General features: G+C 43.0%; 1 protein-coding gene across 1 annotated transcript in view; it reads right to left on the reverse strand.

Moving 5' to 3' along the window:
• The window catches only part of PSD3 (pleckstrin and Sec7 domain containing 3), a 441,162-nt gene extending 419,282 nt beyond the window's left edge, over positions 1-21,880 (reverse strand). The window contains exon 1 of the mRNA XM_047771731.1: positions 21,706-21,880. Within this exon, the coding sequence (XP_047627687.1) occupies positions 21,706-21,726 (21 nt within the window). The 5' untranslated portion in view covers positions 21,727-21,880. The remainder of the gene's footprint in view (positions 1-21,705) is intronic.
• Between the last annotated feature and the right edge of the window lie 4,989 nt (positions 21,881-26,869).

Genomic DNA, 26,869 nt, shown 5'->3' on the forward strand with positions numbered 1-26,869 from the left:
AAAAGAATGTATCTATATGTATAACCAGGTCACTTTGCTGTACAGCAGCAGAAACTGATAGAATATTGTAAATCAACTATAATAAAAAAGTGTAAAAATAAAATGAAATTTCTCTTGGGAAGAAATAAAAGCATGCCAGAGACATCAACAGCCATGATGTGAGCAAACCAAAGCAGATGCAGAAACTGAGGAACCAGCACTGGGGAGCAACTCCTGAGACCCAGCCAGGCACTGGGCTTGCAGGTGAGCACACCCTGTGAAGAGGTCTAGTGTGCCCCAAACCTCAGGAAGCTGGGCCACTGGAATGACATCTTCCAGTTTTGGTTTCTTTTCACAGGCACTTCAGAATGAGTTTTTAAGGGAGTTCCCATTGTGGCTCAGTGGTAACAAACCCAACTATTATCCATGAGGATGTGGGTTCAATCCCTGGCCTAGCTCAGTGGGTTAAGGATCCAGCATTGCCATGAGCTGTGGTGTAAGTCACAGACACAGCTCCGATCCCGCACTGCTGTGGCTGTGGTGCAGGCTGGCAGCTGCAGCTCCAATTCAACCCCCAGCCTGAGAACTTCCATATGCTGTGGGTGTGGCCCTAAAAAGGGAAAAAAAAAAAAAAAAAAAAAGAGAGTTTTAAAGGAGGGAAAAAAAAGTGACCAAGAAACTGAGGGAATCAAAGCAGCATCAAAGGTGAAGATACAACATGTCTGTATCTGCTCATGTTCTGTTTTATTTTCAATATGCAGGATAACACCAAATAAAAAAGAATCACTAATTTTACGCAGGAAAGATTACCTAAAAGAACAAAAATAGTGTAGATGATTTAATGAGAATACCAGGGATTAGAAAATGTTAAAGCTCCATCAAAAAATTATCTAGGGCAGTTTTTAAATTTTCTATAAAGGGCAGTTCAGTTCATGGTACCTTCTTCCCACATAATTTCTTTCTTTTTTTTTTCCTGCTTTTTAGGGCCATGCCTGTGGCATATGGAGGTTCCCAGGCTAACAGTCCAATCAGAGCTACAGCTGCCGGCCTACACTACAGCCACAGCAACACAGGATCCGAGCTGCATCTGTAACCTACACCACAGCTCACGGCAACGTCAGATCCTTAACCCACTGAGTGAGGCCAATGATTGAACCCAAAACCTCATGGTTCCTAATCGGATTCATTTCCACTGCGCCACAATGGGAACTCCTGAAATGGAATTTTTTTAATTAATTACAAATCCAAGAAAAAAGGCTGCACATAGCCACATCTTCACCAGAGGCCCTCCATGTACCCAGCTTTTCCACAATCTAGAATTCTCATAAAAATCACATTCTCTCATGGGCCAACTGAAGATAACACTGAAATATTACATTACAAACAAAATATTGCCTCCAAAGACAGTTAAAATGTCCACACAGTCCTCTACCCTTCTCCCAGTAACCCAGATGTATTTATAGGGTCAGCTAGGTGACACCTAAAGCCCCAGGAAAAAAGGATGCAGAGGTGAGCTGGCCATCACCCAAGAAAAGGAGGGCATATACACAGGTCTTATTGTGGTCCAGTCCAGTTACACACAGGACCCGCTCCTAGTATCACCTGGAAACTGGCAAATCTAATTTGTTTTTTGGCCACACCTGTGGCATGCAGATTGAACCTATACCACAGCAGCAGCCCAAGTCATAGCAGTGACAATGCCAGATCCTTAACCACCAGGACACCAGGGAATTTGTAATGCTCTTAACCAGACATTTCTATTAGATACAATATTGAACAAAAAGTCAGAAAGAACTTCCAGATGTAAAAATATGCAAACAGAAAACATTAGAGGCAAACTCACCTTAGAATCATAAGGTGTTGTGTACACTCTCTGGGAGGACAAAAAATCCTTGGGTAACAAAGTATACACACACACACAATACACACCCTAAAACCCACAAAGGCTTCACAGTGAAACATTTCCCTAGGTGCCCTTTGGCTAGAGGTCAACTGTGACCTACAGGCAGTACCTTTTTTGCCTGCTTTAATCAATACACAAATCTCCAGAATTGCACAAAACTAATAATGCCTGTGGAATGTGGAAGAGAGTTCTAGAATGTGCCAAGCTGTAACACCACAAAAACAGCTAGTGACATTTAATAGCATTAATTCAAACACATGTAAAACAAACAGTGCTAAGATAGGGGTATTATTTTAAGAACTGCTTCAATGTCAAGACTTTTAAATAAAGGTATTTAAGACATTTAGTCTAAACTAAAAATAAATTAAGACTGAGTTAGCACCCTAAAGACAGCTTTAAAGTAACTTTTACCCATACTTAGAATTCCCTTTTCTAAATTATCATAGTAATTGATGCTTTTATTGAATGTTTACAAAGTGCCAGACATCAAGGTGAGCACTTCACAAGCACGGCCTCCCTTTAAGCATTTAATCATCAAAAAAGCCCATGAAATAGATTTAACCCCATTTTACAAATGATGGAGCTGAAGCTCAGAATTAAGACATTTTCTCAAAATCAGGTCACCATTGAGAGGTAGGATTCAAACCCATGTCTGTGATTCCATCATGAAGTTATATTTTTCAAACCAGTAAATGGTAGAAAATTTTCAAGAGGTTTATACTTGTTTTACTGTGAACTTACTTATATAACAATGATCAAAGCTCTAACTGCAGTAATTCGGATTGTGTGCCAACTGGACAAAAGGTGTGTGTCTCACTAAATCAAGGGAGACTACAGCTGGCTGAAACTCCCCGAATATCCTTTAAATGGTTAGTGATACATAAGTAAAAACCAAACCAAACAAAAAACAGATCCCCTCATCCTCTGTTCTAACTCAAGAATCAAAGCCAGTGACCCTACAATTGTGCTTGGGAAAGTATTTGGCACACAATAAAAATTTTTTGAAGGAACAATAAGTTATCAGAGCCACTGTATGTTTTCTTTCTGCCTTTATTGTGAAGATGCTTACGTTTTCAAGGAAATAAAACACAGTTACATAAGCTGAAGAAACAGCAAGCTTGTCCTCAGGAAAATCACTAAACTTCAAGTTCAGATGGAGTAACAAAAAGGACTCAAGTGTGCCCCAATTAGAACAAAATGAACTTATTAAGGCTGCTTCGTGCTGGCTGCGCTGGAGGTTAAAAAGGACCTTTAGGAGTTTCTGTCGTGGGTCAGTGGCTAACGAATCCAACTAGGAACCATGAGGTTTCAGGTTCGATCCCTGGCCTTGCTCAGTGGGTTAAGGATCCAGCATTGCATAAGCTGTGGTGTAAGTTGAAGACTCGTCTCAGATCCCGAGTTGCTGTGGCTCTGGTGTAGGCCGGCAGCTACAGCTCCGATTCGACCCCTAGCCTGGGAACCTCCATATGCTGCGGGAGCGGCCCAAGAAATGGCAAAAAGACAAAAAATAGATTAATTAATTAAAATAAATTAATTAAAAGGACCTTTAAAAATAAAAATGTGCTATAGGTGAGTCTATTTCACCTGTACATTAATAATTGTAGAGAGAAAAAAAAGCAGTGGAGAGAAAGTCAATACAAGCTGAGTACCTATTTAACTGGATCTTTATTTTCTCTTTCTTGGTTTCCTCATTTGCAAGATGAGAACAAATTGCAAGATTTCTAAGGTAATGAGATTAGACTACAAGATTTCTAAGGTCCTTCCGTCGTGTGGCACTGCAGAAACGAATCCAAATAGGAACCATGAGGGTGTGGGTTTGATACTCGCTCAGGGGGTTAAGGATCTGACGTTGCCGTGAGCTGTGATGTAGGTCACAGATTCGGCTCAGATCTGGCGTTGCTGTGGCTCTGGTGTAGGCTGGCAGCTGTAGCTTCAATTCAATCTGTAACCTGGGAACCTCCATATGCCTCAGGTGCAGCCCTTAAAAAAAAAAAAAAAAAAAGATTTCCAAGGTCCTTCTTAGCTCTGGCATTCTATTATTAAATCACAATCTCCAACTTAATTTCCAAAACAACTGAAGTAGTTTTTGTTGTTTTTTTTTTTTTTTTTAGGGTCACATATGCAGCATAGAGCCACACATGAAGCCTGCAGAAGTTCCCAGGCTAGGAGTCAAATCAGAGCTGCAGCTGCTGGCCTACACCAGAGCCACAACAACACTGGATCCAGGCCCTGTCTATGACTTACACCACAGCTCATGGCAATACCAGATCCTTAACCCACTGAGGGAGGCCAGGGATCAGATCAAACCCACGTCCTCATGGATACTAATCAGGTTCGTTACCACTAAGCCATGACGGGAACTCCAATAATTATTTACACCACAAAAAATCTGACTTCAGAACACAATTTATAACAAAATCACAAACCCCCAAGACTGCAAAGTACTTAAAGGGTCTTTCAAAAAGAAAAAGGATCTTTCATTTGACCAACTGGATAACTCAACCAATGGCTAATTGCTATAATCCAAATTTTCCATATGCCAGCATTTAATCTAAGGTAGGGAGGGACCTAGTCTGTCCAAATACATGTCAACAGAACATTGTTTAGTTTTTCAAACAACCTGTGAAAAAAAGTTATTATTTTAAAGTAAAAATCTGCTATTCTGTAAATTTCTCTTCTAATTTTTTGGAGAAACATGGAATAAGTGTACAGATTCCTTTTCCATAGTCAGGCTTCTCTTTAGACCAAAATCCTTATGCCAAATACTTAAAGACAACTATTCCGCCCTCTGTCTTCTTTCCTTAGGCTAAAGATTACAGCTTCTATACCCTCTCCTGATACCACATGATTTTCTGACCACACACCCACCACTTGGATAACTCACTGCTCTTTCACTGCTAATATCTCTCTTAAAAGGTGACACGTAGAACTGTAACCCAGTCTCACTGTTTCAGATACAATGGCACTGCGACTGGCACTTATTTACTGAGGAGGATAAAACCAATCTTACAGCATCATTTTAATGATTAAAAAGATAATGAGTGTAAAGTCATGGCACAATGCCTGGCATACGGTAATCACTCAATAAATGACTGCTGCTGTGATTGCTGTTAATAAGTTATAATAATATTTCATGAGCACCAGGGCCTTATTTCTCCAATCAAGCTGTAAGCGCTAATCCTCTACTACATGAAAAGTTTCTTCCCAGTCAGGGTGGGCAGATAAGTGCTGAGGCTCAACTTAAATTGAAGATTAGTCAGAGGTTAAGATAAAGCAATTCTGAAATTAAGACAAATAGTGGCAAAGGATTTACCTGAAGAGTTAATTTATACTCAAGTTTTCAGAACACAATGATTTCATAAATCAAGCAATCTTCACTCTCTACCCCTGAATCACACAAGCATCACTGACACATGCTGAGGAAGCTGTCTGGCACAGACTCGACAAAGGTAAGTTCTGGAAATAGACTGTCAAGAGTTCAAATCCTAGGAGTTCCCCTTGTGGCTCAGCGTTAACAAACTAGCACCCATGAGGACGTGGGTTTGGGTAAGGATCCAGTGTTGCCATAAGCTGTGGTATAGGTTGCAGACACAGCTTGGATCTGGTGTTGCTGTGGCATAGGCCAGCAGCTGCAGCTCCGATGAAACCAAACTTCCACATGCCGTGAATACAGCCAAAAAAAAAAAAAAAAGAGTTCAAATCCTAGACGCATAGTTTCCCCACTGGGTGACCTGGAGCACATTATGTATGACACCTCTCTGGTCTCGGGCTCCCCATCTGTAAATGTGCATCATGTCAGTACCTACCTTATGAGGATTCATGAGAATCAAGTGTGTCTGGAATGGTGCTTCTCACCTTTGAAAACTCTCACTGATGTTACTGTTATAACTACCACTTAGAAGTGATTTGAAGAAGCAAACCACGCCTAAATAACTTTGCTAAAACTTACTGAGAATCTCAGCCATTTTTCATGTATGTAGACCCTCACTTCTGTTAGTCACTGCTGAAGTCAATGGCAGCTCAGCATTTTTTGCATATTTATAGTTATCTCTTCTCCATATATTCATCTATTTGTTTTTTAGAGTAGATTTTTTAAATTAATATTTAAAAACTCCACCCTATTTTTAGTATTTTGCTCATCATAAATGCTATCACTATAGTAAAGAGTATGTTGATATTCACAGAGAATGATGAAATAAAGGCAGAAACAAAACTGGACTTATTACACCTGCAACTACTCTGCATATAGATCAACACTGTCCAATACGGCACCACATGGAGCCATTTGGCACCTGAAATGTGGCAGATGTGCTGGGAATATAAAATACATGCCAGATTTCTAAGACTAAGATAAAAAGAATACAAATTATCTCATTCATAATTTTTCTTCCTATTATATACTGAAATGACAATATTTTGGATATAATGGGTTAAATAAAATATATTATTTAAATGAATTTCACCTGTTTTACTTTTTAAGCTGGCTACTAGAAAATTTAAAATTATATCTATAAAAACGCATATCACAATTCTACCGGACAGCACTGATGTAGATAATCCTAAAGAATATGCCTCATGAAAATTCAAGTCAGGATAAAATATATGATCTAAATTATAGCAGAAACTAAATGTAGAATTTAAATAAATTTTCGGTTTATATATAATTAATTTCAAGCTCCATAACTCCCCCCAAAAATTACCTTTGACAAGTGACTCTTCAATTCCAGAACCATCTGAGAAGCTTTTAGCACATGGTGAATTTAAAAGATTTCCTCTATTTTCCACAAGCTGACCAAATTCACTTCTGTAACACAACACAGCTTAGCAACTAACCTCCAGCAGGAGAGCTAGACTTAGCATGGAAGTGTCCAGAGCATTACACAGCTAACCCCAGCCCCAGTGCTGGACTCTGTTTCTGGACCTTTAAAGCACAAAAACAACTGTCCAGACACCCAGAAGGAAAATAGCCTCAGGATTCAAATGAGACCCAGCAGTCTGGCCTTCCACAGGTAACACAAATGACATTTGACTCAAGTTTCTTCAGCTACCTAATTACTAAACAATACCCCAAAGCCAGTAGCCTTTTTGCAGAGATGAATAAAATGCAAAGTTACAAGGTAGCAGAATACTGAAATGCTCTATGTCCTGAGAATCAGTTCCTGCTAAAGAGGACCTAGTCTGGAAATAAGAGAAAGTAGGAAGAGAACAAAAAAAAAAGCCAAATCTGAGGCAAAAAGCAAGCTCAGAAGTAGTAACCTCTGATATCTTTCAAAAGGGTGCAATGGCATCACCTGGGGAGTTGATTAGAAGGCAGGATCTCAGCCCCGCCCCAAACCTAGAGAGTCACAATCCGCACTTTGACAGTGTCCCAAAGTGATCATCAGTAAGGCATGCACAGAAGCCACTACTAATCCACACAGGAGCCAGATACATTTGGATCTTTAAACTCTTCCTGTTTCTTATCACTCATCTGTTGCCCTGTGCTTGTTGTCTGTAAACACAGTCATGCAAGCAATGACTGTTTTGTTGACTAAACATATTCTTAGAAAACTCAGAGGATCCCATAGCTGCTTAAGGAAGGGTGGGGAATCTGTGTGTGAGATAAGATCACTAGAATGGCGAGATGCCACTACTCACCTATCTGGATGGCCAAAATACAGAACACTTACCCCACCAAATACAGGTGAGGATACGGAGCAATAGGAACTCTCATTCATTGCTGATGCAAATGCAAAATGGTACAGCCACCTTGGAAACAGTTTGGCAGTTTCTTACAAATCTAAACATGCTCTTATCATACAATCCGGCAATCATGCTCCTTGGTATTTACCCAAGCAGTTGTGTCCATACAAAAACCTATACAAGAATGTATACTGCAGCTTTGCTCATAAATGCCAAAACCTGGAAGCAACCATTTTGTCCTAGGTGAATCAATAAATTCTGGTTCATCAGACAATGGCATATTACTCAGCACTAAAAACAAAGGGCTATCTATGGAACCCTGAAAAGACATGGAGGAAACTTAAGTGCATATTACTAAGTGAAAGAAACCAATCTGAAAAAGGCTACACACTGCATTATTCCAACTATATGACATTCTGGAAAAGGCAAAACCACTGAGATGGTAAAAAGGTCAGTCATTGCCAGAAGCTGGGGTACAGGGAAGGAATGAAGAGAGCAGAGGGCTTTTTAAAGCAGTGAAAAATACTCTACTTTTGTGAAGGATACATGTCATTATATATTTTCCAAACCCAAGAATGTACAACACCAAGAGTGAGTGCTAATGTAAACTGTGGACTTTGGGTGATCATGATGTGTCACTGTGGATTCATCAATTCTAACAAGTGTACCATATGATGGGGATGTTAATAATGGGGGAAGCTATGTGCAGGGGCGGGGGGCCAGTGGGCAGAGACCATACGGGAAACCTCTATACCTTCCTCTCAGTTTTGCTATGAACCTAAAACTGCTCTTAAAAAATGAAATCTAAGAAAGAAGTCAGCAGTTACTGAAGGGTATGTAGAGAGTATACCTCAGGGCCATCCACACTGGTGCAGAACCAGAGACTCCCTTAGGTTGAATAAGATGAACAGAAACTATCCGTAGCTAAAAATAATTGATTTAAAGCCTCAGACAAAAAGCTTTGATTCTTTATGAAGATGGGAAAAACTTTGTGTGAAAATATAGACCTCATTAACAAAAACTGGTGTTTATAATAGTAAGCTAAATGATTTTAGCTTTTTTGTTTTTGGTTTTTTTTTTTTTTAGTGGGTTTTTTGGCTGCACCTGTAGCATGTAGAAGTTCCTGGGCCAGGGATCAAACCCATGCCATGACAACACAGGTTCCTTAACCCACTGCGCCACGAGGGAAATCCAGATTTTAGCTCTTTTAAACTAAACTAAAGTTCTTCTGAATGGGAATTGTGCTACCACATGAAGGATTATTCCTTTTTTCCTCTTTACTGTCTTTACCATCAGCAAATATGCTTTTATCTTTCCCATTTTAAAACCTCTCTTGATCTAACTTTTCCCTTCAGCTATATTTATCACCTTCCCTCTACAACAAGAATCCCTGAAATTTTTGCCCTTATTTGATGTTTCCATTTCCTAGTCCTATTCTCTCTTGAATCCCCACCCAAAAATTTTTGGTCCCCACTACTCCACACAATTGCTGCTGTCAAGCTCAGCAATGACCTCCCCATGGCTCAATCCCTAAGTCAATTCTCAAGCCTCACTGGACCCCTGTCTTCATTATCTGACTTACCATCCTTGAAACAGTCTCTTCACTTGGCTGCCAAGACATGGCACTCCAGGAGGCTTCCCCTACCTATCAGCAGCTTTTTCTCATTCTCCTTTACTGGTTCTGTCTCATCTTCCCAACCTCAGCGCAGAAGGAGCCTAGGTTCTTGTCCTGAACCTCTTTTCTTTTCTATCTACACTCACTCCCTTGTGGATTTCATCCAGTCTCCACATTCTAACATCTCCAGCCCATACCTCTCTTCTGAAATCCAGACTGGCAGATCCACTGTCTCCTGGGCATCTCCAAAACTGGGTACTGATCTTTTCCTCTCATCAGCTTCTGCCCATCCTAATTAATGCAACTCCATCCTTCTAGCTGCAGAAGCCCAAAACCTTGCAATTCACCAACTTCTCTCATTCACTTTTCACATTCAGTCAATCAGGAACTCCTTCCCATTCTACCTTCAAAACATATCACCTGGGCCTAAGCTGCCACCATTACTTATCTAGATTACTACAGTAGCCTAACTGATTTCCCTATTTCTGCTCTTCTCCACTTACGGCTAGTCTCATGAAACACAATAGCAATGCGCCCTCTTAAAAGATAAAGCAGATCATGTCACATCTTTATGTGAAATTCTCCACCAGGCTCTCGGCTCACTCTAAGGACAAGCCAAAGCCCTTGCAACAGCCTACAGGAACAGTGGCTTTACAAGGAACTGTTGTCTGCTCTCCTCCAGCCACACTAGCCTTGCAATTCCCAGAAGGCTGGAAGCACGCTTCAGCCTCAGGACTAGCACATGCTTTCCCTCTTCCTCCAGGACAATCACATGACTCCTTGCACCTTCTTGGAGCCTTTCATCACAAGTCACCACAGGGAGGCCATCCTTGACTATCCTATTTAAAATTTCAACTCCCGGGAGTTCCCATTGCGGCGTAGCGGAAATGAATCCAACTAGGAACCGTGAGGTTGCAGGTTGATCCCTGGCCTTGCTCAGTGGGTTAAGGATCCAGCATTGAGCTGTGGTGTAGGTCACAGACACAGCTCAAATCTGGCATTGCTATGGCTGTGGCATAGGCTGGCAGCTGTAGCTCCGATTCGACCCCTAGCCTGAGAACTTCCATATGCCGTGGGTTTGGCCCTAAAACTCAAAAAGAAAAAAAAAAAAAACAGAGAGTCCCCATTGTGGATCAGCAGAAACGAATCCAACTAGTACCCATGAGGATGTGTCTTCAATCCCTGGCCTCACTCAGTGGGTTAAGGATCCAGCATTGCCATGAGCTGTGGTGTAAGGAGGCAGCTACAGCTCTGATTCGACCCCTAGCCTGGGAACTTCCATGTGCCACAGGTGCAGCCCTAAAAAGCAAAAAAAAAAAAAAAGAAAAAAGAAAAAGAAAACCAAAGCTGCTCCAACTTGATAATTAAATCAACCTTATACAAAACCTGAATAATTGTAAAGAAATAGTTCTCTAAACTGAGAGGGTAGTAGCATTTCTCAAACCTGAGGTCTAGCCTCACCAGGGCACACTGAAAAGACAGGTCTGAATATGTACACCCTACCTAAAGCAGTGGAAATTGCCAGACCAATATAGTGGACTTTGATTTCTTCAAATGATAGAGAAATTATGACACAAAGTACAAAGCACTTAATGTTTTAATGATGTATAAAATCTGGGTGTAATCTATTTTCAATGAACCTCTGGACTCAAGTACGAGACAGGAAAAATTTTTTGATATTCTGTTATACTTCAGTAACGCATTCACTTAATAGAAATGGATGGGTCCTATCTTTTCAAACCACATTTTTAAAAAGAACTAAAAAGTATCTTCCAGGAGTTCCCATTGTGGCTCAGCAGGTTAAGAACCCGACTACGAGTTCCCATTGCAGCTCAGCAGTAACAAACCCAACTAGTATCCATGAGGAAGTGGGTTCAATCCCTGGCCTCACTCAGTGGGTTAATGATCCAGCATTGCCATGAGCTGTGGTATAGGTCACAGATGCAGCTCCAATTCAACCTCTAGCCTGGGAACTTCCTACGCCACAGGTGCAGCCATAAAAGCAAAAGGAAATATATCTTTATTCAAACTCCAGTTTTACAATCGTCTGCTGTTTTATTAGATTTTTTTCTCAAATAGAGCCCATCAACACAAGAGATAATCAACCGACACATGAATCAATAATGAAAAAATGTGATAAAACCAAAAGAATGAATGAATCAGGCCTCTAAGACTGCTACCTCACACCACACAGACAGAGCCCACACCTTCAGTCTACCTGGATCAAACGCCTGCCACAGGGAAAGACCCGTGTGAAGAAATTCACAGCTGCATACTACTCTTGTCTTTTGTGCCCTAGCTTGTCATTTGCAAAAAATTGGGTATTAAAGTCACACTAAATGCAGGCCATGAATTCCGTCTGCAAAGTGGGAGAAATTCCACCTCCCCAAAGCAGGTGCAGCAACAGCCAAAACTGATCAGGCTGCAAACCGGCTGATTCTGGAAATGCTACTCCTCTACAGGACCAGGGTCAATGTCAGAGCACCTGCTCTGTCCATACATTACTGGAAGGGTTCCTGGGCTTAGCGTCTCAGTAGTCAATGGTGCTTAACTCACTCAGTGAACAAACATCTACTGGGTGACTACTATGTACCAAGGAACCATGCAAAGTGCTAGAATTTTCCTCTTGGCTACCACACTGCGTACCTACAGGCACTCACAATATAGGGAACAAGAAAGACCAGTTTTACAATTTATCAGCTGTGCAACTTTAAGAATGGAAGTAATTCCACCTCCTACCCAGGTCACATTTACTGTCCACTTGCTGTTTTACTGCAGGCACTAAGGCCTTCTCGACTATTACTAAAGTTACTTACCCAAGGTGACACAGCTAGAAGATGGCCAAGCCAGATGCAATCAGATGTCAGATTCAAGGCCACACCCTAACAATACACTGCACTACCTCTCACCTGGTGACACAGGGGACACAGGTGAGTTCCCACCCCCTGTTAAATGGAGCTGGCCCAACCTCACATTTATCAAGTCCTTTAGGAGACCCTGACCATTCACCCAAAGCCACGTAAGCAAAGCGTCAGGATATGTGAAATTTGATCAATTTTTCTTTTCCCGACTTTTTCAAACTGTTCGGTTTCATGGAGCTGGTGAGGCTATGGGAGGCCATCAGGGATTCAGCAATGATATGAAAACAGGAACACATCTTAAACAGGAGGAAAACAAAAGGGAGGAATACTTTCAACCTTATGACTTGAAAACGTGAACCTGGTTTGAATGTTTACAATGGAACCATATCTACTATTATGGTGGGGTGAGTAATTTGGGCTGCACTGGATCAAGATCAGAAGCTCTGTAAGTAAAGCAGCCAGACTGGCTGGATCAGCTCTCTGCAGTCACCCTCAGTGAGAGGTGTTTGCCACCTGGAAACCACACCCACTAAAGAGTCTAATTATGTTCTAGGGGCAACCACTAAAGGGTCATGATAACCACTAGCTTAAATCAGAGTTTCTCAGGTGTTCCTGATCGCAGTCACATGGGGTGATTACAAAAAGTGCCGCTTCAGAACTATGGAACCAGACCTTCAGGTGGCCCTAGAAATTTAAAACCTGCTGATATTGAGTTTGTGATAAGAGTTTCAGAAATACTATTTAGTTCACAAAATTATAGGACCTACAAAAATCAAGAGAGGTCTTCTAGGCAGGATGTCCTTTTCCTTTCAAGCAGTTCTCTGTCTAATCCAAGAGGAAAGCACTATTTTCTGTCCATAAAAGACTCCAGAGAAATCACTTCCAAAATTTCCTTCTAATACACCTGAAGGTCTCAAATCCTCAGAGCTTTGCAATCCTCCTCCTATATGATTTAGGCAAAGGTTATAAGCCATCCTTATTTCTAACCAGAAACAAAAAGACTGATATTCATTACACAAATCATTGTACAAACTATTGTGTTGACTGACTTCAGCAAATATGTGAGGGCCCAGAAGTGTGCTGTGCCCATCTAGGCTTTGCTTGAGATAGAGAACCTCACTTACTTCAAAGGACAGGAACAAGAAAGTGAAAAGACAGTCCACAGAATGGGACAAAAAATCTGCAAAGCATATGTCTGACAAGAGACTTGCATCCAGACTATAAAGAATTTTGATAATTTAATAATAAAAATACAATAGGAGTTCCCAATGTGGCTCAGGGGAAATGAACCTGACTAGTATCCGTGAGGATGTGGGTTGGATCCCTGGCCCTGCTCAGTGGGTTGAGGATCTGAAGTTGCCATGAGCTGCAGTGTAGGTCAGAGATGAGGCTTGGATCCCAAGTTGCTGTGTCTGTGGCTGTGGCCTGCAGGTGTAGCTCAGATTGGACTCCTGGACTGTGAACTTTCATATGCTGCAAGTGCAGCCCTAAAAAGCAAAAGCAAAAAAAAAAAAAAAAAAAAACAAATTTTTAAAAGGGAGGGCAAGGATCTGAATAGATCATTCTCAAAGTAAGATACACAAATGGCCAACAAGCATATGAAAAGATAAATCAGGAAAATGCAAAACCACAATGAAATACCACTTAGCACCCACTAGACAGCTAAAATCAGAAAGAGAAAAGGAGTTCCCGTCATGGCACAGCGGAAATGAGTCTGACTAGGAACCATGAGGTTGCAGGTTTGATCCCTGGCCTTGCTCAGTGGGTTAAGGATCCGGTGTTGCCGTGAGCTGTGGTGTAGGTCGCAGACATGGCTCGGATCTGGCGTTGCTGCGGCATAGGCCAGCAGCTGCAGCTTCAATTCGACCCCTAGCCTGGCAACCTCCATATACCATGGGTGCAGCCCTAAAAAGACAAAAAAAAAAACACAGAAAAAAAACAAGTGTTGGAAATTCCACGTGATGGGTTAAGGATCCAGCATTGCTGCAGCTGTGGCATGGGTCACAACTGCAGTGTAGGTTCAAACCCTGGCCCAGGAACTAATACATGCCATGGACGTGGCAAAAAATAGTTTAAAAAAAGAAAATAATGAGCATTGATGAGGATGTGACAAAATAGGAAGCCTCATACTCTCCAGGCAGAAATGTGAAATAGTACAGCCCCTATGGAAAACAGTTTGGCAGTTCCTCCAAAGGTCAAACACAGGGTTACAACATGACCCAGCAATTCCACTCCTATGTATAGACACAAGAGAAATGGCAGGATATGTCTCCACAAAAACTTGTATGTGAATGTTCATAGCACCACTTTTCCTAAAAGCCAAAGGTGGGGGGAAACACCACCTTATGAATAAATAAATAAAGTATGGCCTGGCTATTCAATTGTACATTATTCAGCAATAAGAAGGAATGAAGTACTGATACATGCTATAACATGGCTGAGCAATGAAAATTATTTTGCTAAATGAAAGAAGCCAGTCACAAAGGCCACACACTGTACGATTCCATTTATATGATATGTGCAGAATAGGCAAATCCACAGAGATAGAAAGTAGAATAGTGGAGTTCCCGTTGTGGCTCAGTGATAACAACCCCACTAGTGTCCATGAGGACATGGGTTTGATCCCTGGCCTCACACAGTGGGTTGGGATCTAGTGTTGCCATGAGCTGTGGTGTAGGTCACAGATAAGACTCGGATCTGGTGTTGCTTTGGCTGTGGTGCTGGCAGCTTCAGCTGGCAGCTTCAGCTCCAATTCCATCTCTAGCCTGGGAACTTCCATGTGCCCCAGGTGCAACCCTAAAAAGAGGAAAAAAAAAAAGAATGTATAAATTCACGTACACACATATATACACACATACATGCTGCTGCTTTACATATGGCTTGACACAGTAAATAGAGATTACATATTATTCTTTCTCTTCCTATCTCCACATTGTTGCAGTGCTATATCTTTATATCACTGTGTTTTCACAAGTTAGCAAAACTCAAAATAGTAATGTATTCCAACAGAAGCTTAACCATGAAAATTCTCTCATGATCTCACACATGCTCTACTAAAGGCTATTCCAACATGCCTGACCCTGGAGAAACCCTGAAATCTGTAAATGTGGCTATCTTCCTCCCAGACTTCTCACTGAAAAGTATTTGGGAACAAAGAGTAAGATTTTTTTCCTCACTCCTATGGTGTGAAGCACCTCTACCAACAGGTAGTTTTAAAAACAGGTACACACCTTGCCAATATTCAGGCCACGCAAGAATTGTTCCTACTCAGCTTCATCTACTTTGAAAAATCCCCTGGGCCTCCAAAGCCACTTGGATACCCAACACTACCACGGACACTCACTGTGATGCTCTGCAGATTCAAAGGCAGCTGAGAGATATGGAACTACCCACAGCTTGCAACAAAAAGATCACTGGCACTGTTCTCACCATGTCTGTAAGTTCTCAAACAACTCACAGCCAACTCCTGAATTAATTAAATAGTGGACTCTCAGCCAGACACCTAAGTTTTTCCATTTTATCCAAAGCTTTTCCTCTATCTTACTGAGTGTTGTCAATTGCACACTACCTGTTACACAATCTGTTCTTTTTTTTTTAAATAGTTCCTACTGTTGAATAAATTTTTCTTCTCATCACTTTCAGTGGTTCTATCTCCATTTTCATCTCCATTAAAATCCCATTGCCTCCATATACTCTCAGACATGGTGGGATACACATGAAGAAAGCCAAAAACTTAAGCCCAGTGGGTAAACAGACCATAAGCAACCAGACTGTCAAGTGGGAAATGACTGCTCAGGACAACCAATGCCATTTCTGCTCTAGAGTTCTGCTGTCCAGTATATTAGTCACTAGCCATATGAGGCTACCTAAATTCACCAAAATTAAATAAAATTTAAAACTCAGTTCCTAACTCTCACTGGTAACATTTCAACTGCTCTCAATAGCTACATGCTGCTACTGACTGCCATACTAGCACAGACAGAAAACATTTCCATCACAGCAGAAAGCTCTATTGAACAATACTGATTTGGAGAGCAACTCATTGACTCTATGAAAGTATTCTATGAAAGAGTTCTTAAATACGGAGTTTCTGCATTTACAGATTGTGAGGTCTGACATTCAGAAATATGACCACAGTGCCTCTACATGTTCCTGGAAGGTTTTCTTAGTGGTAAGTGGACAAAGCTTTTTGGAGCCCAACATACAGCTTGGCACATAAGTACTTAATATTTGCCAAATGAATGAATGAATAGCATATTAATGTCTATACATCTGTTTCTGCCCTGATATACTTTCGGATGCTCTTGGAAAGCAAAAGGATTTGTCTTCTACATGGAAGACTTTTATAGGGAGAAAGAAGCATCAGCAGATGGCATAGGCAGCTCATGGACCCTCTGGAACCAATAGAAATGAAGCTGATGAAGCTCAAAAACATAAACATCTGCCCAAAAGTAACCTTTTTTTTTTTTTTAGGGCTGCACCTGGGGCATATGGAAGGAAGTTCCCAGGATAGGGGTCAAATGAGAGCTACAGCTGCCAGCCCAAGCCACAGCCACAGCCACAGCAACGTGGGACCCAAACCACGTCCGCAACCTGCACCACAGCTCATGGCAACGGCAGATCCCCAACCCACTGAGTGAGGCCAGGGATGGAACCCACACCCTCAAGGATACTAGCTGGATTAGTTTCCACTTTGCCACAACAGGAACTCCCCAAAAGGAAATCTGATATCCAAGTGGAAAACTTTCAGACCCAAAGAAACATAATTGCTGAACACACCCTACTTGTAGCTTTTAGAGACACAGAGGTAAGGTCTGGAGACTGCCCTAGAAGATTACACAGCCTGCTGCCATTTCTCAGTATTTTCCCAACATAATTTTGCTAGAAAATAGTATAATCACAGCGGCAGCATCATCCGATTACACTGCCTGTGCCACACTGCCTCTTACACCCAGACGTCCCCATCCCTCAGTGTCTTCTGACTCAATCTATACTATCATGCCTATCAAATAACTTCTTGGAAAGTAAGAACTGTTGAAAAACACAATTCAAAAAAGCCTTAAGTGTTCATATGCAGATAAAAGCAGTTCTACTGGCCCTTAACCAATAATCAGACAAAGCCCAAACAAAAGAAACTACAGCTGCTTCTATTTAATTTTTTCTACTTTCCTTGTCCACAGACAGAAGAGCCATAGGAAGAACCAAGCTGTTCTGTTTCTATAATTCACTCTTTCTTAGCCAAGGTCTGGGAACAGAAGGCAAGAGAAACAGGGAGCAGCTGCCTCATGATCCTCTTAATGCCCCCAGCTCACTCCCCATTCTCCTATTGTCTCAGACCCCTTTCTCAACAAACTCGGTCCCAGCTCAAGATGAAGAAAAAAACAAGGAAAAGCAGACTTCTCCGTGTCAGTACTTACCATTACAGAAAACTCTAGGTCACTTCTATCAGGTGATGTAACTACAAGTTAAATAGGTGAGCTTTACATTCTGCTTTATTTTGAATTCCAATTAATTACTTATAACTGTATAGAACTCCCTACATAATCCCATTAGACATTACATGTGTTTTTGAAAGAAAAAATACACAATTTCCACCTCTTGAGCCAAACAACAATCCTGGTCCCACTATTTAAGCCAAGAGATATACAAAATAATGGCTGCTGATGAATAAGTCATCCAATTTCAGATTCCAAGACCCAGAGAATCTAAATATGAGAGCCAAATAGCTCAGTTTCTGCAACACACAATGCTAACTTTTGAGCACAGAAGAGCAGAATGATGGTTAAGAACACCAGACTGCCAAGTTTAAATCTCTGCCACTTATTAGTTGTGTTATTTAACCTCTCTAAACTTAAGAATGGAGGTAATGACAGTATCGACCTCATGGGGTTGTCAGGGAGACTAGAAGTAACCTGTTAGAACACACAATAGGGCCTCAATAAATATTAGCCGTGACTGTAACAATGCATCATGCTTTAAAATATCACATAAAATAAGCATTTTCCAAAGGTTAGGTCATAATGTGAAACTTGAAGGAAACTGTTGCTTCCCAGAGAACCCACAGAGAGCTACCATGTACGAAAAGAGCCCCAGGCTCAGGTCAAAATGTTCACATTACCACTTACCCTTACCCCAAGAACAAACTTTCCAAAATGTCCATCGATGTGTACAAATTATTCTGATTCATCCCACTGAGCTATGACCAGAAAAAAGGGAGTTTCAAACTAGATGGTTGTTCACAGTTAAAGACGCCCCAAGAAATGATGGCTAGCAGTGGTCAAGGCCTGGCACTCACCAGGAGGGAGGGGAGAGCGGCTGGTGACTCCCTCACACCACAGGCAAGACAGAAATGCCTGGCCACCTCTGTGCCTACAGTGTCAACAAAGTCCTGCCCACTCGGCACCAGGGCACCGCTGGGGCCCCAGTTTGTTGACCTTCTGGGCACAGTGGAAAACAAAGACTGCAGCGGCATATCCTATTTTATATAAGAGAGCTGAAGCAAAGATTCATTATTAGTGTTAGGAGTTACACCTTATTTTCAAAGGAAGCATGGAAATTTGGTAAATGGGCCTAAGAATAACGTGTTAACTACATGCTGCAAACTATCCTTTTTCCCACTGTCAACTGCAAGAGGGGTTGACACTGCCATTGTAGCCACTACAACTAACATTAAACCAGAGTGTATGGAAAGAGTCTTTGGAAGATAGTCTTATTGCTGGTTTTTTGGGGTTATTTTTTTTTTGTCTTTTTTTTTTTGCCTTTTCTAGGGCCGCTCCCGAAGCATATGGAGGTTCCCAGGCTAGGCGTCGAATCGGAGCTGTAGCCGCCGGCCTACGCCACAGCCACAGCAACGTGGGATCCAAGCCGTGTCTGTGACCTACGCCACAACTCACAGCAACGCCAGATCCTTAACCCACTGAGCAAGGCCAGGGATGGAACCCGCAACCTCATGGTTCCCAGTCAGATTCGTTAACCGCTGAGCCACGATGGGAACTCCAAAAGATGGTTTTATAACTCAGAAGATACACAGAAAAGGTACAAAGGGACACATTCTCAAAAAATAATGTCACTGCTTAATTCTTGCCAGCAAATCTCTGAATCTGCCAACAATATCACAAATCACACAAGCTGCCCAGACAGGGACACTGAACAAAGGCTCTGGGGAATTTCACCTGGATCCTGCCCTTCCCTAAACTAAGGCAGGGAAAGAACTAGAGAAGAGCTAAAACACAGTACTCAAGATGGAAATGCCTCCACTCAGCAAAGAAAAGGACTTCAGTGCCTAAATTCTGAGAACTGTCAAAGGAGCAGTGACTTGAGGCGAGACTGCAACACCAACTGTTTGTGAGCCTGAGTCACGTGCTCAGGTAAGAGGCCTCTGGTCACCTACTGAGCACCAGATTATGTCTCAGACTGCCTAAACCTCAACCATGTCTGAATCCATTTCTAAAAACTGAGAATGATCTCCTAATTCAGCCCAAGCACAAAGAAATGCTCTTTTCATAATTGCTAAATGACAAATTACCTCAGGTAAACCTCAAACAAACCAGACTGAAGGCCAAAGCACATACATATTTCAACATTCACATGGTTCTTTTTGCCTCAGCATTTCTTAACCAAGACTGAAATTAATCTATTACCACACTGGTGTCTTAGTTTATGAATAATATATAACAGATGACCCCAGAATTTCTAAAGAAAAAAGTCACCTCTAAAAGGAGTAATGCCTTGGACATGTTTTTTTTTTTAATGCAATGCCGGGCTAAATCTCACTCATATCTTCCACAGGGTCAGCAAACAAATAAGATAAAAACCAAGGTTTTAGAAAGCAAAGAGTTGTTGATGGAAAGTATCTCTGAATTTTCCTTTTTCAGTGAGATAATTTACTGTCATATTATTTTTATTTCCAAATTCCCAAGATTTATTAGCTGAAAAGGATTCCCAAGGTATCTCATTTTTTTAATTGCTACTATTTAATTAAAAGCAAAATTGAACCTCAATACAATGTACACAGTAAAGCATATATTATTCTTTGGTCACGAACGAACAGTGCCAACAAAACCTTTTTTCAAGCCAACACTCATTGAGATTTGCAAATCAAGCTTCTTACACTCGCATTTTTAAACACAACATTCAACCGTGGAATTTCATCTTAAAATAAGGTTATTTCAGCCTTACAGTTTCAGCCTGGCCCAATTGATGGCCAGGATAAAAGTGCTGAACCATACACAGAACATACGAACTAAGAGACAGAAGGTCAAGTTGAGAATACATCACTGAATAAGGAGAGCATATACATGTTTAGGCTTGAAACCATAAAATGCTGGGGCTGGAAGGCCCTGAGAGAGCATCTATCTACTCAATCTGCTTATCATACAGAAGTTAAATGATGTGCCCAAGGCAGTGGCAAAAATTCAGCCAGTGACAAAACCTACAAGCCAGGTATCCTACCTACTAGTCTAATTACTTTCCACAGTACCACTCTGGTCCTTTGAGTACCAAAAGTGTATATTAATGAAATATCTGACAAACAAGACAAACTCAGAGATTTATGATCTGATTTGTGCATGAATACATAAAGCTGTAAAACGACACGCATCAAGCCACTAAGAATTGTGTGGGAAGGTGTCCATTTATTTTGCTTTGTTTTGCTGTTTCTGTTGAGCATGTTGCATTTTTAAGTGAAGAGAATTTCATGACTTTTTAGAAGAGTATCTCTTGATCTGGAAATACTCTTGGGAAGGATGGTAAAGTATTTTTTGGAAGAAGCTACCAAGAGAGTGTATTTCCTTTCCTTTAGCAGAGAGCAACCTCCCCCCCCACCCCACCCCCCGACACTGACAGCCACCCCAGCCTCCTATTCAATGTCCAGTTCAACTTCGTTGCAGAGGAGGTCCAGGCCCTTGGGGTTCCTCCCTCCTCGGGGTTCCTCCATCACATCCATGCTCGCCGCTCCTCCTAGAAAGCAGCCTCCTGGACAGCAGAGAGCCTGTGACACTCACCTAGCTCGGGGGCTCTGCAAAATCCTTTGCAGCTATTCTATTACAGTTTGCTCCCAGAATTCCAGAGAGAAATGTTCCAGAACCCCTCTTCCCTACATCAACATCTGGACCCACTCAAGAGTTATTCCCGCGTGGAAACAAGGATCCGCAAGGTCTGTGGGAAATGAAATCGTCGCGCCCACCACCTCCTCCGAGGAGCGTCTGCCATCAAGGCCTCCGACCACATTAAACCCACGCTCTCTAAGCGGTACCTGTTTTAAACCTCTGAGCATCATTTGCTACAAGTCCCAGCAAAAGACCGCGGACAAACTTAAACTTAAAATTACGGGATCCCAATGGCTGTAACGTCCGGAGGAGCTCAGCCCTCCTCCTGGCCGGCTCCTCTGGCGGCGCGGGCTTCCCGGCCCTTTTGACTGAGAAACCTGACCTGCCGCCCAGGCACCCCGCCTCGCGGCTGGAGGCGGGGGTCGGAGGGAAGCCCCCAGCCCCGCGGGGCGAGCCTTCCAGCTCCTCGAGGCACAAAGGGGCACGGCGGGGAGAAACGGCTCCAGACCCCACGTCAGCGGCGGGACCCGGACCCGGATCGGGACCCGCGCCGCCCCGCGCAGCCGCCCCGACGGCCCGAGTGCCCGCGCCCCGCCCCGCCCGCCGGTCAAGCCTCACCGGGGCGTCGCTTCCTTCCATCTCCCATCGCCCGCCGAGCCGCCCGAGCCTCAGGGCCAGACTGCCGGCAGGCGACCGGCGAGCTCTTTGTCGGCCCGGGACGCCGGCGGGCGAGGAGCGCGCTCCCTGGCGGAGGATGCGGCTGGGCTGCCGAGGGACAGCGGCGCCTGGGGGCCCCGGGAGGGGGCAGGGGGCGGGGCCGGGGAGGAGGAGGGAGGGGAGCACCGGACCGAGCGGGGGCCAGGGGGAGGGGCAGACCGGGGCGGGGTGGGCGGTACCGAGGAGGGGGAGGGGCAGGGCGTGGGGGCGGGGAGTGCGGGGGCGGTGTCCCGCGGAACGGGGGCGGGGACGGGGACGACGGAGGGGCAGGCCCTCTTACTCTCCTCCCATGAGGCTGCCCGTCGCTGGCCTCCAGCGGAAGCCTGCCTGTTGCTTCGTGGTCTCTCTGAGGAAAGTGAGGCGCTTCCGACGGACTTTGCTGTCAGGCGGTGCCGCGTGACGGGAGGCGGGCGGCGTCTCGCGTGGTCCGGGGACTAGCGTCCGAAATGCCCACGCGTCCCCTTGGGTCGCGGCAGCCGTGCGGAGAACCTTTAGGGTCCCTGTTGGGTTTTGCTTGCCGGCACTCCCCGACCCTTCCCAGGACCCACCTCCTGGAGGCGGGTCCCGCGCGGGGACTGGCCCTCACCGCCACCGCGCACCCAGAATGTGCGGGACGGGGGTGGGTACAGTCGTGAACTGCACATTGAGTCTGAAATGCACCTCCCTCGTCCCCTGGATAGCTTCCTCCGCTGGCAAAGGAGGGGGGACATAACACCCCAATGAGAGCCCTGGTGCCAGCACCTGGAGCAGAGCCCTGTGGCCCGCTGCATGTGCTTATGGTAGGAGGGTGTCAGGGCTTTAATGTCTGCCCTCTTGGGACCGGTGGGAGATGCCCAAATAAAGGGAAATGACTAACGTGGCCAAGCTTTGAGCCGGGGATTGAGGATCAGTTCCTTAGTGGCACAAAGAGCCAGCCCACCAGGTCCAGATGCAGCAAAGCACATGAGTGGCCTGCTTTTGTTTTGCTCCATTCACAACTGTCAGCCAAACAAATGGCACCCACCAGCAGAACCTAATGAGAGGTGGGTGCATTTATACAAATCCACTCCAATTTCTGAAAATGATCTTGTATTTCCAGTTATGGCTCAGTGGTAAGAAACCCAACTAGTATCCATGAGGATGCCAGTTTGATCCCTGGCCCTGCTCAGTGGGTCAAGGATCTGGCGTTGCAGTGACTGCAGCGTACTTAGGTCGCAGATGCAGCTCTGGATCCGGTATTGCTGAGGCATAAGCCTGCAGCTACAGTTCCAATTTTACCCCTAGCCCAGAAACTTCTTTGTGGCCCTAAAAAGAAAAAAAGCAGAGCAGAGGTTGGGTCATATGTGTAGATTTTAAAGTACCCCATTACTTGGGCATATTTCTCCTTTATGGATCCTGCCCTCACCCTTGCAGAATTACCCAAAGATAGTCCCTATGTGCCTATTCTCAGTAAACTCCTGCCTTCCTTGAAGTCTGATGATTTGTTGGCAAAAAAAATCAGTAATATAACCAGGTAGGAAAAGTAGTTGTTACCTGAGGCTAGATCAATGGCTTAGTAGCCTTTAATTTGAAAATAAACCAACAGCTCATAAATGGAAAATCAGGATTTGAGCTCAATACTCAGCTACACCCAGACATGACTAGAAGAGGCAGAGTAGACCTGGATTTACATAAGCTTACTAGTTAAGGGACCTGGTAATAGACATCTAATCTGAGTCTCTGTTTCCTCAATTACAGAAAGAGGATAATAGTAGCCTGAAGAATTGTTAGGAGCAGGAAAAGTTTGGTAAAATTCCTGGCCCAAGTAAATGTTCGATGAAGAGGTAACCCAAAAGTTAAGCAACAAAATATTAGAAAAGTGCAAATCAAAACTATAATGAAGTACCACTGCACACCAGTCAGAATAGCCATCATTAATGAGTCTCTGAATAATAAGTGCTGGAGAGGGTGTGGGGAAAGAGGAACCATTGTACACTATTGGTGGGAATGTAAATTGGTGAAACCACTATGGAAAATAGTATGGAGTTTCCTCAAAAAAACTAAAAATAGAGTTGCCATATGATCCTGCAATCCAACTCCTAGGCTTATACCCAGATAAAACTCTAATTTGAAAAGATACATGCACCCATATGTTTATAGCAGCACCATTTACAGCAGCCAATGAAGCAACCTAAATGTCCATCAACAGAGGAATGGATAAAGAAGATGTGGTACATATATACAATGAAACATTACTCAGCCATAAAAAAAAAAGAATGAAATAGGGAGTTCCCTTGTGGCACAGCAGGTTAAGGATACAGCATTATCACTGCAGTGGCTCAGATCACTCTTGTGGCATGGGTTCAACCCCTGGCCCAGGAACTTCCACATGCCACAGGAGCAGCCAAAAAGAATGAAATACTGCCATTCACAGCAACATGGATGGACCTAGAGATTATCAAACTAAGTGAAGTGAGTCAGAAAGAGAGAAACAAACATCATATGTCACTTATATGTGGAATCTAAAATATGGCACAAACAAACCTATCTGTGAAACAGACTCACAGACATGGAGAAAAGAACTGTGGTTGCCAAGGGAGAAGGGATTGTAAGTTTGGGGTTGTAGATGCGAACTAGTATAAATAGAATGGATGAGCAATGAGGTCCTACTGTATAGCACAGAGAACTCTATTTAATATCCTGTGATAGACCATAATAGAAAAGAATATTTAAAAAGTTAATTTCTATATAGCAAAATTAACACAGCATTGTAAATCAACTACACTTCAATAAAAAAATTTTTAAATTAAGCAATAGAAACTTTCTCATCACAAAGGAAATTTTTACTTTTTTCTCCCTGAATCCAATGTGTTTTAAGATATTACTTACAAAGCTGATCACATCTATTAAATTCATTTTTCCCACATTAAATAATCAAAATCATAAATGTTGGAGATTCTGATCAACATAAATTAACCATTGTTGCCACTTCTGAGTTGGTAAACCCCAAAACAAATCAAATAAAGGTTGACATTTTGCCAGCATGTATCTCGTGTGTAAATATTTGAATGGAAATACTGACTTGTGGAAATATTGGTAATACAGTATGAATTCCCATTTCTTCTACTATAGCCCCCAGAGATCCCAGACACCCAGCTCAAATGATCACAATTGTGCTCAAGTTCGGTGTCAAAATACACAAACATCTACCTGGCAAAAGGAGGAAGGAGGCAGCAGTTCTGAAAGAGACACAGGCTGGTCTATTTATCCAATACCATACCATCCCCCAACTCCACCCAGGAGCCTAATGTGGAAAGAGAAAGAATAACTTGATGTTAAGTACCAGAGGTCAAGAGAAGAGAGAAGGTGAGACTGGAAGGAGATGAGGAGTAAGCTTTGCCAACAAATGAGGGGTTACAGGTACAGAGGCCATAACTAAGAGCTGAATGAGTGACAGGTGGTGGTAGGGCCCGTGATGTGTGGTCTTCAAGCCATTGGAAGGATGTGGGATTTCAAATGACTTTGGAAGTTTTTGAGCAGAAGATTCGTGTAATCTGATTCATGTTTGACCCAGATCACCTTGTACAGGTGTGGGGAACAGAGAGGTAAATTAGGAGGTTGATGCAGCAACCCAAGCAGAGGATGGTAGCAGCAAAGGAGGTGGTGAGGAGCATTCAGAGTCTGTCATGTTTTGAAGGTTGAGCTGACAGTATTTGCTGATAGATGGGGAGTGCAGGAGAAAGAGTCAAGGATGACTCCATGGGTTTGTGGAGAGAATCTCTAAAAAGATGGAGTTGGTTAACTGGGAGCAGGACTGGGCTGGGGCGGTCGGCCCATGGTTTGGACAAGCTAGTTACAGGAGCCTTTCAGATGCCCATCAGAAGTGTCTCAAAAACAGTTGGGGATCAGAATTCAGAGCAGAGGTTGGTGCTGGAGCTATATATTTGGAAGTTAGCAGAGAAATAGTATTTACACCCATGAAATGAATGAGAGCCCCAATGGAGTGAATGGGAAAGAGAAAATAGGAGCATCCGATACAAAGGTAAAAAATTGGGGGCAAGCGGAGTTCCCGTTGTGGCTCAGTGGAAACAAATCTGACTAGCATCCATGAGTACGCAGGTTGGATCCCTGGCCTTGCTCAGTGGGTTAAGGATCCAGCGTTGCTGTGAGCAGTGGTGTATGTTGCAGAGGCAGCTCAGATTTGGCAGTGCTGTGGCTGTGGCATAGATGGGCAACTGTAGCTCTGATTAGATCCCTAGCCTGGGAACTTCCATGTGCCACAGCTGTGACCCTAAAAAGCAAAAAAGAAAAAAAAAAAGAAAGAAAGAAGTTAGGGACTTGAGTAAGAACTTTTGTTCTGACTGTGCCAGTAGTGTAAGGGCCAGGGATCAAACATGTGCCATAGCAGTGACAATGCTGGATCTTTAACCACTAGGCCACCAGGGAACTCCCCAAATAGATGTTCTTTTTTTGTTGTTGTTTTTTAGGGCCTCAGCCTTTTGGATATAGAGGTTCCCAAGCTAGGGGTTGAATCGGAAGTATAGCTGCTAGCCTACAGCACAGCCACAGCAATACCAGATCTGAGCCACTTCTGCAGCCTACACCACAGCTCATGGCAACGCTTGATCCTTAACCCACTGAGTGAGGCCAGGGATGGAACCTTCAACCTCATGGTTAATAGTCTGATTCGTTTCCACTGCACCACAACGGAAACACCCCAAAGAGATGTTCTTCAATGGGATATTTTCAGGTTATTTGTATGTGAGACTTTTTCCACTCTGAAGTTTTCAACTAGCCATTTCTCTACTCTGCTCTCTCCCTATACCCTGTAATCATCCCTTCTCTTTCTACCACAACGTTCTATTATTTTCAAGAAGAATGGAAGAGAGTGTTGTAGACCTATAATTCTAGCAATTCTCACTTTGTCTCAAACTAATTTTTCATGTCTGACCTAGTTATTAATATCTGTTTACTACTTCTTCACAAAAATAATTACTTCTAGAATTAACTAAAAGCTATTTAATTAAGGAGTTCCTGTCATGGCACAGCAGAAACAAATCTGGAATGGTTACAAGAAATATCTAATGGAATCAGTATATGTACGAGA

This window comes from Phacochoerus africanus, chromosome 3 (genome assembly GCF_016906955.1).
Source record: "Phacochoerus africanus isolate WHEZ1 chromosome 3, ROS_Pafr_v1, whole genome shotgun sequence".
NCBI lineage: Eukaryota > Metazoa > Chordata > Mammalia > Artiodactyla > Suidae > Phacochoerus > Phacochoerus africanus.